The 16,043-nt window shown below is 42.2% G+C and overlaps 2 protein-coding genes across 3 annotated transcripts in view; one reads left to right on the top strand and one right to left on the bottom strand.

Annotated features, from left to right (window-relative positions):
* Nucleotides 1-9,606, top strand: part of LOC109902521 (C3 and PZP-like alpha-2-macroglobulin domain-containing protein 8) — a 49,726-nt gene extending 40,120 nt beyond the window's left edge. Inside the window, exons 37-43 of one of the 2 annotated variants that reach the window (XM_020498938.2) lie at nucleotides 1,752-1,826; nucleotides 1,937-2,042; nucleotides 2,311-2,421; nucleotides 3,452-3,661; nucleotides 4,595-4,669; nucleotides 6,436-6,625; nucleotides 8,691-9,606. In XM_020498938.2, the coding sequence (XP_020354527.2) occupies nucleotides 1,752-1,826; nucleotides 1,937-2,042; nucleotides 2,311-2,421; nucleotides 3,452-3,661; nucleotides 4,595-4,669; nucleotides 6,436-6,625; nucleotide 8,691 (768 nt within the window). In that variant the 3' untranslated portion in view covers nucleotides 8,692-9,606. Of the gene's footprint in view, nucleotides 1-1,751; nucleotides 1,827-1,936; nucleotides 2,043-2,310; nucleotides 2,422-3,288; nucleotides 3,360-3,451; nucleotides 3,662-4,594; nucleotides 4,670-6,435; nucleotides 6,626-8,690 lie in introns of those variants that run through there. The other variant, XM_031786112.1, reaches the window with a different exon arrangement.
* A 3,532-nt stretch (nucleotides 9,607-13,138) lies between these two features.
* Nucleotides 13,139-15,905, bottom strand: LOC109902522 (cyclin-dependent kinases regulatory subunit 1-like). The gene is made up of 3 exons (XM_020498939.2): nucleotides 15,673-15,905; nucleotides 15,101-15,228; nucleotides 13,139-14,753 (listed from the first exon to the last, which is right to left on the bottom strand). The coding sequence occupies exons 1-3, from the start codon at nucleotides 15,729-15,731 to the stop codon at nucleotides 14,710-14,712; spliced, it is 231 nt and encodes a 76-aa protein (XP_020354528.1). The 5' UTR covers nucleotides 15,732-15,905; the 3' UTR covers nucleotides 13,139-14,709.
* Between the last annotated feature and the right edge of the window lie 138 nt (nucleotides 15,906-16,043).

Here is a 16,043-nt window from a genome sequence, read left to right as displayed (position 1 = left end):
CTAGGCCGTCATTGAAAATAAGAATGTGTTCTTAACTGACTTGCCTAGTTAAATAAAGATTAAATAAAGGTGTGTAAAAATAATAAATAAATTATCGGCCAAATCGATGTCCAAAAATACCGATTTCCGATTGTTATGAAGACTTGAAATCGGCCCTAATTATTCGTCCATTCCGATTAATCGGTCGACCTCTACAGTATACTGCAGTAAATACTACTATATACTACAGTAAAATATCCCAAAACACTAAAGTGAATACTATAGTATTCCTACCATAGTATACACTTTAGTATTTTTTCATGCGAGCGTGTTGGAACTCTTGGCAGACATAGCCAAAACTGGGTCGACTGGATCTACGTGTGTGTGTTTATGAAGCAGTGGGGTAATCACTATTGAGAGAGTATTTTTACTGCAGTGTTTAAGGACTGTAGTGTTGTCTGGATGAGGGCCAACTCTGGCCCAGAAACACATTACTGTGTCTCTGGGGCTCCACAGGGAGCCAGGGCAGGGGGCACCTACCTTCTCTTGGCCTAAAACCTAGCCGCCAGGGCAGGGGGTTGCCACTGTTTATTACCCCCCTCTGAGAGCTAGGGGAGAGGGACCCATGGCAGCCATCTTAGGGAGGGTTAGTTGAGGTCACCTCCCCAGGCACTCATCAAATGCTTATCTCCCCCATTACTGCAGAGTTATGGGCCACAGACTCCAGCTTTATAAAGACCTACCTACCTGGGATAACACACACACACACACACACACACACACACACACACACACACACACACACACACACACACACACACACACACACACACACACAATCACACACACACTAGCTCCCTGAGACTTGAAGGAGTCAGTGCTGACCTGTATTGTTTAGTGGCTAACAAGCTAGATTTACAGAACCACCCCTGCTAGCCTCCCTGCCTTACGACTGCCTGACTGCCTTGACCAGCAGCATTCCTCACTTTACGAGATGGAGCCTCGCTTATGCAGTCATGTGTTGTTGTTTTCATCAATGTTACTTGGAATGATTACACAACACACTTTGGCTTATGTCTCTATGGCTCTTTTTTATCAGTATAATGGGGCTGAGCTGAATGGAACAAAATGCCTCACATTAACTATGCTACCTATTTTATTTTACTTTAAGTGCTAAGAGAAGGTGAATGGAATACATTTCAAGTTGTTACTATAATTATAGTTCTTGTCAAACAACACAGCCAACACACAGTCTACTCTCACACAGACACACGCATACTCTATTACTCTCTACCGAACTCTGTGTGTGTGTGTGTGTGTGTGTGTGTGTGTCCCAGTGGCGCCAGCTCAGGCTGAGCACCTCATAAACTTCATCTGTCCATAGGACTGCCACCTTCTAGAGAGCCATGTGGGAGGAATTAACACCCGTGCCCCCATGCTCCCCCCAACACCCAACCCCTTACGCTGTATCAGCAACTCCCTCATAGACACTGATACTGTTATTGGAAGCTGTCTCTGGCTCCCTCTCTTCAGCTTGTAAACAGACTTGACCTACCTACTGTACAACTAGGCTGGAATGAAGTCACCAGAATACTTACTGACCAGTGAGACAACAAAAGAGCTTCGTATTTAACCCTTTAAACTAAAAGGCTTTTACAGTGGTTCTGTACTGTATAATAGTGTTTGTTGAAAGGGATGTTATTGAATGTTTGGTTAATTGTAGATTAGAATATGTACTGACCCCCATCCTCTCCCCTTTTCTCATCAAACAGCTGCTAATGGACAAGAGGGTTGGTCTGAAGAGGTACGAAGTGGACGGAAGGAAGGTCCTCTTCTACTTTGATGAGGTACCAGTATATCACCATTGTGATCTGTTGATAGCTGTGGTGTACTTTTCTGTTTGATCAATTCTAACTGGTTAACATTTGACCTGTCTCTGTGTTTTCCCACCACACAGATCTCCAGTCAGTGTATGACGTGTGTGGCCTTCCAGGCTGTCAGGCAGTACATAGTGGGCAAGACAGCGCCTGTTCCAGTCAAGGTGTACGACTACTACGAACCAGGTGTGCCTCTGATGTTATGAATATGCTCACTTTGCAAGCAGGGAAACCCTCCGCTATCTTCACAATGATTTAGTATGATTTACCGACAGCCTTCTCTCAGAGGAAATTGGAATTCAATAGTATGTGGTGTAAAATATAGAGAGAGAGAGGTGCATCCACCACTCATACAAATCTTTGTGTGTGTGTGTTTCTGTCTCTCTCTCTCTCTCTCTCTGTCTCTCTCTCTCTCTGTCTCTCTCTTTCTCTCTCTCTCTCTCTTTCTCCACAGCCTTTGAGGCCACCCGCTTTTACAACGTGAGCGAGAGCAGTCCACTGGCCCGCGAGCTGTGTGATGGCACCACGTGCAACGAGGTGGAGAGCTCAACCAACCAGTGGATAGGTAAGAGCTACACCACCGAGTTACAGAATTCTACTGTATTTCCATTAATGGAACTACACCATTATACTTGTGTTAGTACCCATTAAGCTTAGCTAAGAGAGAGTGAAAGTGTGACATGTCTCACGGGGCTCCTCTGTAAACCTCCCTGTCCCTATGCTTTCTAAGAGCGTGTGTGTCGTGCCTAAATTGTTATTGTCACGGGCCGATATTGGAAAGAGAAGAAACAGAAAAACAGGCCCACACAGGAATGCCCACTGGCCCTGGTTGTCATCGTGCCGAGCCGAGTGTTTTCGTTTCAGCGAGACACACACACACACACACACACACACACACACACACACACACACTCATTAGCGAGGACCGATGTTGCTACAACAAATGGCGAAGTTTGCCGTGGTGATGAGTGGATGACCCTGTGTGTGTTGGCACTGTGTTTTGCCGGCCTGGCTGAGAGAGTGGCAAAGAGAGAGAGGCTGAGGGGCTGGGACCCCGTGCAGCTGGAAACATGGCCATGCTCGGACCCTGGGGAACACACACATCCTCTCACACTCTCTCTCTCTCTCTCTCTCTCTCTCTCTCTCTCTTTCTCTCTCTCAACTTTCCCTCCTATGAAATATGTATTCTCTATTTCCTACCCTTTACCTGGGCACTGGATAAACATAGAAAATAAGGTCTGTGGTAAACGCAGGCTTAAGAAATCATATACATTTTGGTCTATGATAATCTGCATCAGCTAGCGTCACTTTTTGTGAATTTTGAAGCATTTATGTAATAAAAAAAGCACATAAAGCACTAGTATTTACCTCAGACCTTATTTTGGGCGTTTATCCCAAAACCCTATTCTTTCCCCATTCATGTTCCCCATAGGAATGGCTGAACGAACCAGAGGTAAGTCATTTCCGTTTTTTAGGGCGACAAGCTGATGAGCTCTATTATGATGGTTAAATGTAACAACTAAAATCACACAATGTTGATAAACATTGTTAGAAAAATGCAAAAGATCCTGTCCTGTGTGTTTCCTCTGACCCAGGCTTTGTCCAGGGAAACCAATGTAACAAGGTGTTTGGCTGTCTGGAGGAGAAGTTTGAGCGTTGCACCTGCTACAGGGACTGTGGCTATGACGGGGAGCCGGTGTGTGGCTCAGACGGACATCTCTACCAGAACCAGTGTCAGATGGAGGTCTTCGCTTGCCGCAACGGGACCCGCATAGAACAAGTGCCCATGTCCCAGTGTCCTCAGAGTAAGACTACTCTACCAGGGATGGGCTCCATTCCATTTGAAATTAAGCTAATTAGTTGAAAAATCCTTAATTACAGTAATGGCCAATTAATCAATTCATGACTTTAATGTGAATTCATCCTCTGAATGGATTTAATTCAAAGCTGCTACAGCTGTGCCCCCACACCCACTGACTGCTCCTAACACTGCCAGGCTCTGAACCCTTCCCAGTGTCTCTGCCATCCAGGCTCACATGTGGCTCGAATTTATTGGTCAGCTGCCACACATTGAAGAGCTAAAACATGATCTATTTCATAGTCAAACATTACATCCACCAAAAATATGTCTCCAAAATGTTTTGATTATTAGAAACACCCTTTGAGGATGTGCTGGAAGAGGGTGCAGGGCAGCCCAACATGCACATAATCTATTACACCCACACACAAAAGTAGGAGAAGAAAGGGTGGGCTGGTGTGTGTGTGTGGCTGTGGCAACAGCTGTTCAGGTGCAGGCTGGATGAAGTTTGTGAGGAGAGCTTCCCAGCGCTGCTATATTACAGGGCACCCCAAATGACAGAGTGCTTTTGTCCAGGCCTTTGAAAACCCTGTCACATTCCTTTCCGACGCACAGACCAACAACAAAGGAGCCTTCTTGTTGTGGAGCGGATTGGGAAAAGACACAGACAAAACCTGTGTGGGAAAAGACACAGACAAAACCTGTGTGGGAACAACTCGGCTGCCTGTGCCAAATGTTTCATACAGTAGATTATCAGAAGGAACGGATACGTGTTTAGACCTTCCTATTGTCGCTTGTTTGTGTATGGGTGATTTAGAGATATTCACCCACGTTGGAAATACGGGAAAAGATATCACACTTGTACTGTAACCGTACAGTTTAATATGTGGTCCGTGTAACATTGGCTTGTTGTCATTGTGTTGTGTCTTTGTTCACACAGCGGAATCCACCACGGAGGACAGAGAGACTGCAACAGGCGAGGAACCAGGGCAAGCTCCTGTGCCTGTACACAAAGGTAAGTACAGTGCCAGGCAAAGCACTCACACACACTCATACAGACACACACGCACGCACACACACACACACACCACTCTCTCTTTTCCTCTCTCTACACCTCCCCCACCCATGTCTCTCATTGGACACCAGCGGTTCCCAGCTGCAGGAGGGAGTGTGTGTGATAATTGAGGAGTGTGAAGAGTGTGTGTTGTGAGTGCCAGCCAAAGGCAGGGGCTGGAGAGTTCAGGCGTATCACCTCTGAGTGAAGCTTGCGTTGACATGTGCAGGCGTGTTAGGCGGCTCATACTGTAGGGAACCCTGCTCTGCTCTGTTCCCACTCTCGAGACACTGTATACACACCTGCCAGAGGAGGACCAGACCTCTCCTGTGCCCACTGTAAATGTATAGCTGCATGTATCCATTGATCTGTATTGTATGAGGGAGCTTACTCCAGCTCAGACTACACACATACAACCCTCTGAGAACATTCACATACAGACTGCCTACAATAGTTTGCTCTACCCTACACCCACTGTAAAGTATATGTCCACCAACATGCATCTGCTTCTTCTGGCTTATAACGAGTTTGATCATTCTTATAAGTAAAAATAAGTCTAAGGAGTTTGATCATTGTTGTAGAAGAGCTAGAGGTGTAGATGAGAGCCCCTGCCTTTCCTTCCCTCCTGTCCTCCAGGTCTGATCACTCTGTCTGCCTGCAGTGTGCTGGGGGCTGTTGGGACTTGCCCCAGTCTGCAGGAAAGGTGAGGAGAGGGGCAAGTAGAGCACTGACTCTACAGGCTACTCTCACATTCAGATAAACAGGAGTATAGGCTTCACTTAGGTGGATCGTTTTTCTTAAAGGTGATATTTGTTGCTCCTCTACAGGGTTCACTTAGATGTCATGCTGAAATAACTTGTTACAGAACTCCTGGTCAGATATATCATTCTTTATGTTGGTGTGTAGCAGAGATCGTGGGTGTGATATAGAGTAGGCTCAAGTCTGTGTGTGCGTGCGTGTGTGTTTGATGTGGCATATGCCTGTGCTGACTTGTTCCCAGCCTGCAGCTCACAGTAGCTGTAATGGAGTTCCACAAAGGTCAAAGGTCTCCTCAGTACAAAGACTGATGCTTCACATTGGAAGACACCTCACCACAGGAATGCCATTAAAACTCTAGCGGTACACACGTACAGAAAACATGTATCAAACCAGATTATTACACTCAATGAACATTGTGCAAACTGCCATTCTGAGCTATTATATGTTGTTGACCTGAGCTACACTGTGCGTTAGGTTAGGTCGATTGTGATGGATGTGATTTTGTGTGCCAAGAATCTGACAGCATTCTCAACAGATTTAGTGAAAACATTGAGACTTTGGAGTCAGTTCCTCCCTTAGTGGTGAAACAGCATCAGAGCTGAGTTCACAAATAATTCAATAAAACACTATGTTTAAGAGACTGGATAAAATAAATGGAATGTAGTGTGTGTAGTCATCTGAAATATATGATTTCCAAAAGGAGCAGTGTGCATGCAATGCTTTACATGAGGCTGAACTTTTAATGGACATAGTGACCCCTACTGGCCACTTTGTACAATTAACTCATTTTTGGTAGATTCTCTGTGGAAACATACTGTAATTCTCCTTAACGTTTTAGCCAAAACTAGTGTTCTCTCAAAAACAATGTGTGTGAACAATTGTCTCATATCTTTATTATTTCAATTTTTTTCAACATCCCTCCTCCCCTCTCTCTGTCCCTCTCTCCTCCCCTCTCTCTTATGCTGTAGGTGAGGAAGAGCAGGGTTCCATGGCTGAGGTGTCCTACTACTCCTATGAGTATGACCCAGACTCAGAACCCTTCGCTGCGGAGGGGGAGGACCACTTTGAGCTGGCGGAAGGGGAGCAGGGGGGAGAGCAGAACAGTCCATCAGATAGCCAGCTACCCACACTGGACACAAAGGACACCCATGAGCGATGGTATGGCCCTCTGACCTCTCCGTCTGTTTGCACAACAACACTGAGTTGGAACTGTTAACACGGTGGTAATGTGGATAGGACTTGAAATTAACTCAACTGTGACTTTGTACCTTCAAACCTGTTTCAGTCTATTTCCTCTGTAATAACAAAGTGTATTCAGATACCTCTACGTCAAATCAAATGTTATTGGTCACATACACATGGTTAGCAGATGTTAATGCGAGTGTAGGTAGCCTAGTGGTTAGAGCGGTGGGCCAGTAACCGAAAGGTTGCTGGATGGAATCCCCGAGCTGACAAGGTAAAAATCTGTCGTTCTGCCCCTGAACAAGGCAGTTAACCCCACTGTTCTTAACTTAACTGACTTGCCTAGTTAAATAAAGGTTAAATAAAAATAAATAAAAAATACCTTATACACACAATGTAAAGGGATGGAATAAGAATATGTACATGTAAATATATGGATGAGCGATGGCCGAGCGGCATAGGCAATAGATGGTATCAGTAGCAGTCAGTGCCTTATAAGATGAGTGATTACGATTGGCCTTATTTCTATTGCCGCATATTGGATGACTGTCATTCATATTCCATTCACCCAGTTGAATGAAACAGTGATAGGTTTAGGCTACTCACATTTTCCCTTTAACCATCATGAGGTTGCTACAACCAAGCCTATGAATGAACGTTTACAATGTAGGTGCACACAGGTCTATAGAAACATTTGAGGTAACAGACAGTGACACATAGACAGACAGTGACACATTCAATTCTGCCTTGCACACTCTTGCCTGCATCTAGCTGATCTGGGGTGTAATCATTAAGTTGCAAACAAGTTTTTTATTGGACAAATTCAGGTATGTTAATCCCTGTTCTGTTTTCTTCTGTTTAAGAAAGGTTTTTCAACGGAATACACCCCTGATCATGCGTAAACACAGTTCACTTTCATAGCAGCCATGGTATATTCCTTCTAGCATCTATGCACTCTCTTCCTCTCACCTTTTCACTCCACTTGTGGACTTCAATGCACAACATATCAGATGTATGTGGCCAGACAAAAAAACCTATCCAAGCATATCATAACCGCTACACACAACCTACATCATTGTCACCATATTAGCTAAAGTAAAGTCATAGTACATAGCTAATAGAACTAACATAGCTAATAGAACTAACGTGTTAGTAAACCCGCTACAATCATGCAGTAACGTTACAGTGTACAGTCAGTAAGCAGTTGAGCACTTACATTGGCGGGCCCCGGAGGCAATAACTTAGTAAAACCAAAAGCTTATCTTGACTTGGAAGAGTTCCAGTGTTGTGTTGGATAGTCATAGCTAACATGGCATCCCTCTGTTTGAGCAGGCTGTTTGAGTAGGCTGCATTTGCTAGCTAAGTAAGTTAAACTGAAAGTGATTTATTTTTAATTACCCCTCTCTCTCTTGCTTTTCCTTCATTTTGGAAGAAATTAATTTGTTCAAAACTGTTAAAGTATTGTCTTTTTCTCTTTTTAAGCCAACTACTCACCACATTTTAGGCACTGCAGTGCTAGCTAACTGTAGCTTATGCTTTCAGTACTAGATTCAATCTTTGATACTTTGATTGGGTGGACAACATGTCAGTTCATGCTGCAAGAGCTCTGATAGGTTGGAGGATGTCCTCCAGAAGTTGTCATAATTATTGTGTAAGTCTATGGAAGGGGGTGAGAACCATGAGCCTCCTAGGTTTTGTTTTGAAGTCAATTTACCCACAGGAGAACGGAAGTTAGCTGTCCTCCGGCTACACAAAGGTGCTACCCTACAGAGTGCTGTAGTGGCTACTGTAGACCTTCATTGCAAAACATTGTATTTTAATAAATTATTTGGTGACGTGAATATGTTTAGTATAATTTTATCTAAAAAGGATAACTTTTTAAATGTTTATGAAATTCTCTTAGAAGGATGGTCCTCCCTTTCCTCCTCTGAGGAGCCTCCACTGCTCTACATCAAAGATAGCATATCTATACCTTTGTATCAAATTGCAATGAACATCGTCAGAGATCTTATTCAGTGTACTGTTCTCCTCTCCTCCACAGAAACTTCCCCTGACTGCATCACCAGCCAGATCTCCAAATTGTACATTGTTTGTTAATATGTTTAGAGTGGGTGGAGAGAGAAGGAAACGTGGGGACTGCCCATCCTGAAAGGAAGAGATGGTGGGATGTGTGTGTGTGCGCGCATATGAATGACTAAAGGACTATGTGTGTGTGTGCGTGTGTGTGTGTGTTACTATGCTAGTCCCCCTCCAGCCCTCTGTATTTCTCTCTTTTATATCTCCAGTCTCTTATTCAACAGTAGACACCATAGCGTCTTTGATATTCACTGTAGTGCCTTTACATTGTTTTTCTGTAACCTCTAGATGGAGGTGTAATTACACCTGAGTTAAAACAAATGTTTTTTGTTGTTTTTTCTATCTGTGGTATTTATTTGTAGCTAGTGCTTTTTTGGTTTATTTGTTCCAATGCCTCCCCCCTGTTGCCTTTTTGTCCTGTCACCTACACCAATGTCTTCATTTAATTCATAAAAAATATGTCAAGATGTCATGGACCTATTTTATTAATTCTGAGGAAGCATTAGGTCGAACACTGAGGTGTACAGTGGATATCTTTATGTACTTATTTGGTGTGTTAACCTACTACGGAATTTCTGCAGCCTTAAACTGGAGGATTAAGATAAGCTCAATTCTTCTAAACATTTTTACCAAGCTACCAATATCTCCACATAATAAGTCCTATTTGGGTATAGCTGTCACCTTACTGTTGAACAGACAGGGATTTGATTGTACAGTACATAAGCTATTTTGTTTTGTTAAATTTTGATTATTGATATCCTAAAACAAGAATAAAGATTTGGAACTATGGTACATTTACCACATTTAAACCAATGTAACCCCACATCCATTTTCAATACAGCTGCTTTTGAAAAACAAGAGAATAAACTTTGTATACAATCCATGTCTCTGTTTGCAGTTAACTTTACATGCTACTGTAAGTCTCTCCTCAGGTAGCAGTAATTTTATTCCCTATATGTATAGGCCTATATGTTACATAGGAAACGAGGAGCAGACCTGGTGGTTAAGGAGTTGTGTTGGTCTGAGGAGAATTTCCTGTCCTCCTGTCAGCAGTTAGCTGTGTTATTAGGAAGCGCTGCGGCCTTTCAGAATACCCTCTGCTTTGAAGGCTGTGACTCTGTGACCCCTGGAATGGCTGTGTGCAGCTGGACCAACCCGTTTGTTTGCCCCTGTTAACAACACATTCAGGTTACCTAAACTGCAGCCAGGAGAGAGTTGGAGCCTGTTAATGTTTAATGCTGGTTAAGGCACTTGTTTATGTTCTCATTTATAATATAGCTTCTGGCAACTATAGTGTGTGCTTCTGCTGCTGTTTAAAATGAATACCTGGTCAAAACGGCACATGGATATGCCTTTTCAATGTAGAGGTTATTGAATGGGTCATGAGCCCACTGTATGATCTAACTACAGGAATGGTGGTGGAAAACTGTCAGATTACACATTACATATGTTATAATGTGCATTGTCTTTCTCACTTTCAGTGTATCATATACTGTGCTATGTCAAGAAGGATAATATTTGTTCACTCCACTGCTTTGTAGGTCTCGAAGGGATACTGTTGTGATATAAAGTGTGAATGGTATATCTACATTACAAGTGGGAGGTCTGCTGTATGAATGGGGAAGGTACAGTGGGGAAACTCACTTCGCTGACCAAGCAATGCAGGAGCCCTGTTTCTGAGTCTGAATATCATGGAACATCTCCCTGGCAACTGCATGCATGGTTGAAATGTAATATTCTGCCTCCACGCTGCGATGAACAGCGAGAGTGAAATAGTAAGGAGGGAGAGGGGGATCTTGGTTTCATGGATTGCTCTGTGGAGATAGTGTTACATGACAGTGAATTCGAGTGATGACATTGTTTCGAAGCACCAGCAGAGCTGGACTGCCTTTTAACTGGCTGAGATGATGGACTAGTTGGAGACAGCATTGGAGTGAGATCAAACATTAGTTCATTTTAAAAGCCCTTCTAAACAAGATGCTCTATTTTTTATGGTCTTTATGGGCCTTTGATGTAGGGCTGGGCGATATATCGTCTTTTAAGGTATACCGTTACTATACTGCCTATGAAGGTAATTTAATACAGTGCTAAATAAATAAACAAATTGGACTACTTCCCTGTCAGTTTTGTCCTAGTTTGTTTGAGTATAATCCGAATGGAGAAAGCCCATAAAAAACACTTAGAATTAACTTGTTGCCATACTCGGGTCATGCACTACTCATAAAACATATTAAGAACTTTTATGATTTAGAAACATAAAATACTGCCATACTGTAAAAAACAAGAAAAATATTGTGATATGATATTTTGGCCATATCGCCCAGCCCTATTTGATGGAAATGGATCTTATTTTGGAGTGATTAACTGCACAGACTGTTTTATGGTATGCATTTCTGAATAGGCGAGCTCCATACTGTACTCAACTGTATTTAACTCGGGAGACTTGGGAGATGTTGCTGCTGAGTGGAGAGCTGACATCCATCTGACACAGAAGATCACCTCACTAAGAAGAGAGGAAGACCTGCTGGCTATGAAGCATCTCTAGAGCCTGTTTGTGTCCACATCTACAGTAGTATGCTCCCTATACCTGTGTTTTTGTGCATACTGTATTGTCAAATGCCATTTTATTGATTGAATAGAGCAGTTTATGTAATGATTTGGAGGATTTTTTTTTGTCGGACTTATTGTAGGACCGTAAATCTCTTTGACCATTGTGGGGAGGTGAAAAACCGCCCCATCATTGCCGGCAGAGAAAGATGAGCTTCCTTAATGGAAGAAATGGTACAGTACTTATTCAATACAGATCACTCGTGTATTCTGAGATGAGTTAATATAACATGTAAATGTTACATGTTTAGCTAGTTAGTAATTGAATGTATTTCATCATGTCTGAGAGGGAACATTGACTGGAGGAGTTGATCATTTCTCAGAGCTTGGACTAGCCAGAACTCGCTTTATTCAGTGTTAATGTTCTCAGTAACTCTGCTGTGTACGTGTATGAATAAAGACTTCAGCGTTTTGACATCCCTCTGTGACTTCTAGGAAGATTTTAACCAACTTAATCCCAATATTTCTCTGAATGTTCACCATCATTTTAAAGCCCTAGTTATATTACTGCTTTGAGAAAGTCATTTCAAAATTATATTTATTTCATGTGATTCACATATGTCTGTCCCTCATTTTAAGGTCAACCCTGTTATTAAGTGAACTTAACTGTTGGTTTAATATGGTGAAAAATGTAACATCTAATAGTCAAATCATAGTGTAAAAGCAAGTGAGCTGGTTTTGGCATTTTCTGGTTGAAAGCAAAGTGGGTCGAGAATAACACATCAACCCACAGGCTAGAAATCTTTTAACAATAAAAAAAAAAGTGAAGCTTGCATTTATTTGCCACACCAAGCTTCCATTCCCCGTCACAAGGAGAATTATGACTGATTTAAGTATGAAATCGTCAACCCTTTTACTTTATTTGGCACTTACTATAGTCATTAGGTTTTTATTTAATAACCTCTAGATGGGAAACTTGTTTTTTATAAAGTTGACAGAATGTTAAAAGTTGCTGAAATATATATATATATTTTTACCAAGTTACACTTTCCAAAAGTGTACAGCACCATCTCTGGCTGTGAAAGTCAGCTGTTTTGATGACCTACTGTAGCATGCCTAATTTGCACCAACCAGATGCAAATATGTGGTTTATATCATCAGGCACGTCTTCGTGGTAACCTTTGCAGCATATTCGTCCCTACAGCAGATATCATGTAACGTGTGAAATAGACAATCCTTTTTGTTCATATTTAAACTGGTGTGTGCGCGCAGACACAGGTCCTCAACCTATTGTGTAAAATATCTATCCCACAGGGCCAGGACCTGGGCATTATGCTGTCACTGACCGTTGCTTTCATCAGCCATGACTTCACCAAGCCAACCAGCCCTGCTTACTCCTTCCACAGCAGGATAAGCAACAACTGTGAGTACTACAGAGGTCACAAAAGAGATCCCAAGCTTTAAACATGACATGCTACTCTATTCAAGAGTCCTAAATGGTCTATGGAAAACTACCCAAGTAGTTGCTCATGAAAGGGAATATTGAACGTTGTAATGCCAATGTATATCCACTAAGGGGAGACACCACAAAGACTTTTCAAGCTGTGAACCAGCCTACAACAGTACAGTATACTACTTATCAGCCAAATGTGACTGTCCTTAGGGTACTGGCAAACTTACTACAGTATTGTATGTCAGCTAGTTATTTGATTGTTTCTCTTGTTTGTGTAGTGTAGTGTAAGGTGTTGATGACAGCCTCAGTATTACATTGATGCAAAAACCACCTGTTTCAGCAGGGACGGCAACACTGCATACTCCACGCTGGGCAAAGTGAGAGGATAATCAAGTAAGTTCCAACTAACTTCAGGTAAATACACTTTTAATTCAGATCTGATTACACATTTTAATGCACCTATAACATTGTAATAAATCAAGTATAACCATGTTTTTATTTGACAAAGACCCAAAGCATCCTCCTAGAGGACTGCAGTCTCAGGGCGCTATTTATTGGATATGTGAAAATGTTGATTTTTCCTGATAGAGGAGTTAATTACATAAGGACCTTGTTGAGTGTGGCAGTTTATATGCCACGTACAGAAGTAGGGCAACAAGATACAGCTGGATGTGACAGCTCAAGCCTTGCCTTCTGCTGTTAGATCTAAACTTCATGAACATACTTCACAAATATGCATAATCTAAATTAACCTACTGCATTCCATTTCAAAATGTTGCTTGTTTTTAGAAAGCCAAAGCTAACTGCAGCCGTTTCCACCAGCAGGGCTTTTCCATACTCCTGGACTAGCAGCATATAGCCCTGAGAATGCTCCTCCATGCAACATCCAGCGCAGACCCCCATCCTATACCATGTGCTGCCACAGTCGCTACTGTAGCAGCAACTCAGCACCTAAAAAGCACCGTCTTCCTGCTCTCATGGGCCCCCACCAAGCTTGCCAGGGGGTCCTCCGAGGACATGTCCAAGACCCCAGGCCCTGGTAGATACAACAGTACAGATCCAAGTGTGTACCCGCCCAGGCAACCAGCTTTCTCCATGTTAGGTTGCCATGGCTTCCCCAACAATGCCACTCTAAAGCCTGGCCCTGGAACTCGTAACCCTGAGAAGGTGATTGTCCACAAGCCCCGGGCCCCAGCATTCTCTCTGGGCACCAGACACAGAGTTTGTCACCCCACTGGTGGTCAATGTAGCTGACTACACAACCATGTTCCTCCATCATATGGGACTAGGCCTAACCAAGGTTGGATTTATCTGCAAAACAAACAACTCGATGAGGTGACAAATGAGAACCATTTCTACTGCCGTGCTGGCTTATTATAAAATATGAAATGAAGGATGTTTAGATACAGAAAAGAACATATACAAACTTCCACACAGAAAGTAAAGAAATATTATTGTATTTACGTACTATCCAGCAACAGTGCTATTTAGAATGAACAGAAATGTGACTCTAGTCAGTCAAAACGTATACTGTCTGATAATATACACACACACACAGAAAAACAAATAAAATAAAAACATTTCTTCTTTGAATAAAATGTTCCACGTTCAAGACAAAAATAACTACATTTGACCACTATGCTCATTAATACAACATATATTGACAAGTAAACATCAATAAAAGCGTACCAAATGTTATTCAAGCTCGGTAAAGTCTCATGAGAGAAATTCCATCTTCATATTGTTGCCACCTATCAAAGCAGAACTGCTCACCATCTCTTAGTCAGGGCCGAGCCTTCTGCCTTCCACTCTCCTTGGGCTACCTCTATCATACCGCCAATATTTTGAGGAGTTTAAAAAAACTGAAAATAAATGGTCTATTCTATACACCAAAACACATGGAGAGATGTACATCTTGTTTAGTCAACAAAGACCATACAATTCAACTGAGGCGGTTTTCCGGGACGTGGAAGATGATTTCCACTCAATCCTTTGGAAGAGGTCTTCGGAAAAGCAATATATGCGGCTCTAGAAGTAAAACAAGTAAGGTTATTCAGTACTCACTTCAAGCTACCAGAGATAGCTATGTTATTTTCAAATATGCAGATGGCAGAACAATGGCTTTACATCTGTATGGATGTGATCATGACAACATAAGATTGGGGAAAAGAAGTCAATGGTTTGTGTCAGAGTCATGTAATAGGCAATACAATATGGCTAGTACATTTCAACTGTATTAAAGAGGATGTCAGAAAAGCAAGAATTCCTGATTAATCTGTTCATAAACAGTCATGAGAAGACTTGTGACTTAAGTAAACAAATAACATTAAGTAATGCTGAGATGTTGCTCTATGAAACATCAGTCAATAGCTCACCTGGCTTGTGGATCATGTAGTGGATCCAGCCCTGGCTCTGCTGCACCCCCAGACCCCTCCATTCATCTTCTGTCATCAAATGAGAGGTGGGCACCAGCTTGGATAACTGTTTCGGAAGCATAACATGCCTGTGTAGGAAAGGGACATTGAGTTCAACCAATTAATTTAGTTACTAGCTGAATAGAAAGGCCTCTGTGATTTACATGTAACTTTAGTACCAGTGTAGTAGCCCAAATAACTTTGGACATGTGGCAACACCAGCTGATATTATTAGCGAACGTTAACCAAGTCACCTGATAGTTAACGTTACTCACTGCAAAATAAACACATGAATACAGCCTTCAGTTAAAAGCAAACAAATATCATTTTAAAAGCAGTAGCTAAGTATCATTATTATTTTAGCCCAATAAAGTATTATGGCTGTTTCTCGGCTAAAGCTAGCTAGGAAGTTGGCAACAGCCAACGTTGGCTAGCTAGCTAATCAACCTGGGGGTTGTGTAACGATACACTTGCCTGCGCTAGCATATAAAGCAAGCATGTTAGCAGCTACGCTAGCTACAACGTCAACCTACCTGTACTCGAATGCTTCATCTGTGTATTTGTCAGAGTAGTAAATTTCTTTCTTCGACATGTTTAAACAAACATAAATATATTACACAATCTTCTGGGTTCGTTTTCGTATTTTCAGAAAGGTGTCAATAAGCTTAGCTAACTAGCTTGGAATGGGCGCAAGTTGTCATCCAAAGTCTATCGGCAAATTTTGAACTCAAACCGTCCCTCTCTCTGCCCGGATTGGTGAAGGCGCGCGGATCAAAACGACGTGCGAGTCGCCCCGCCCCGACACCATATTCTGAAGTTGACAGTTGTAACGTTAGATTTGTTTGTAAGAGTTGTTTGTAAAAATGTTTCCTGTGAAATAATGATTTTTTCTTTTGATTTGTAT

The sequence above is a fragment of the Oncorhynchus kisutch genome, linkage group LG13, assembly GCF_002021735.2.
Source record: "Oncorhynchus kisutch isolate 150728-3 linkage group LG13, Okis_V2, whole genome shotgun sequence".
Taxonomy (NCBI): Eukaryota; Metazoa; Chordata; class Actinopteri; order Salmoniformes; family Salmonidae; genus Oncorhynchus; species Oncorhynchus kisutch.
Note: the sequence above shows the minus strand (reverse complement) of the source record. Positions and strands in the feature narration are given on the sequence as shown.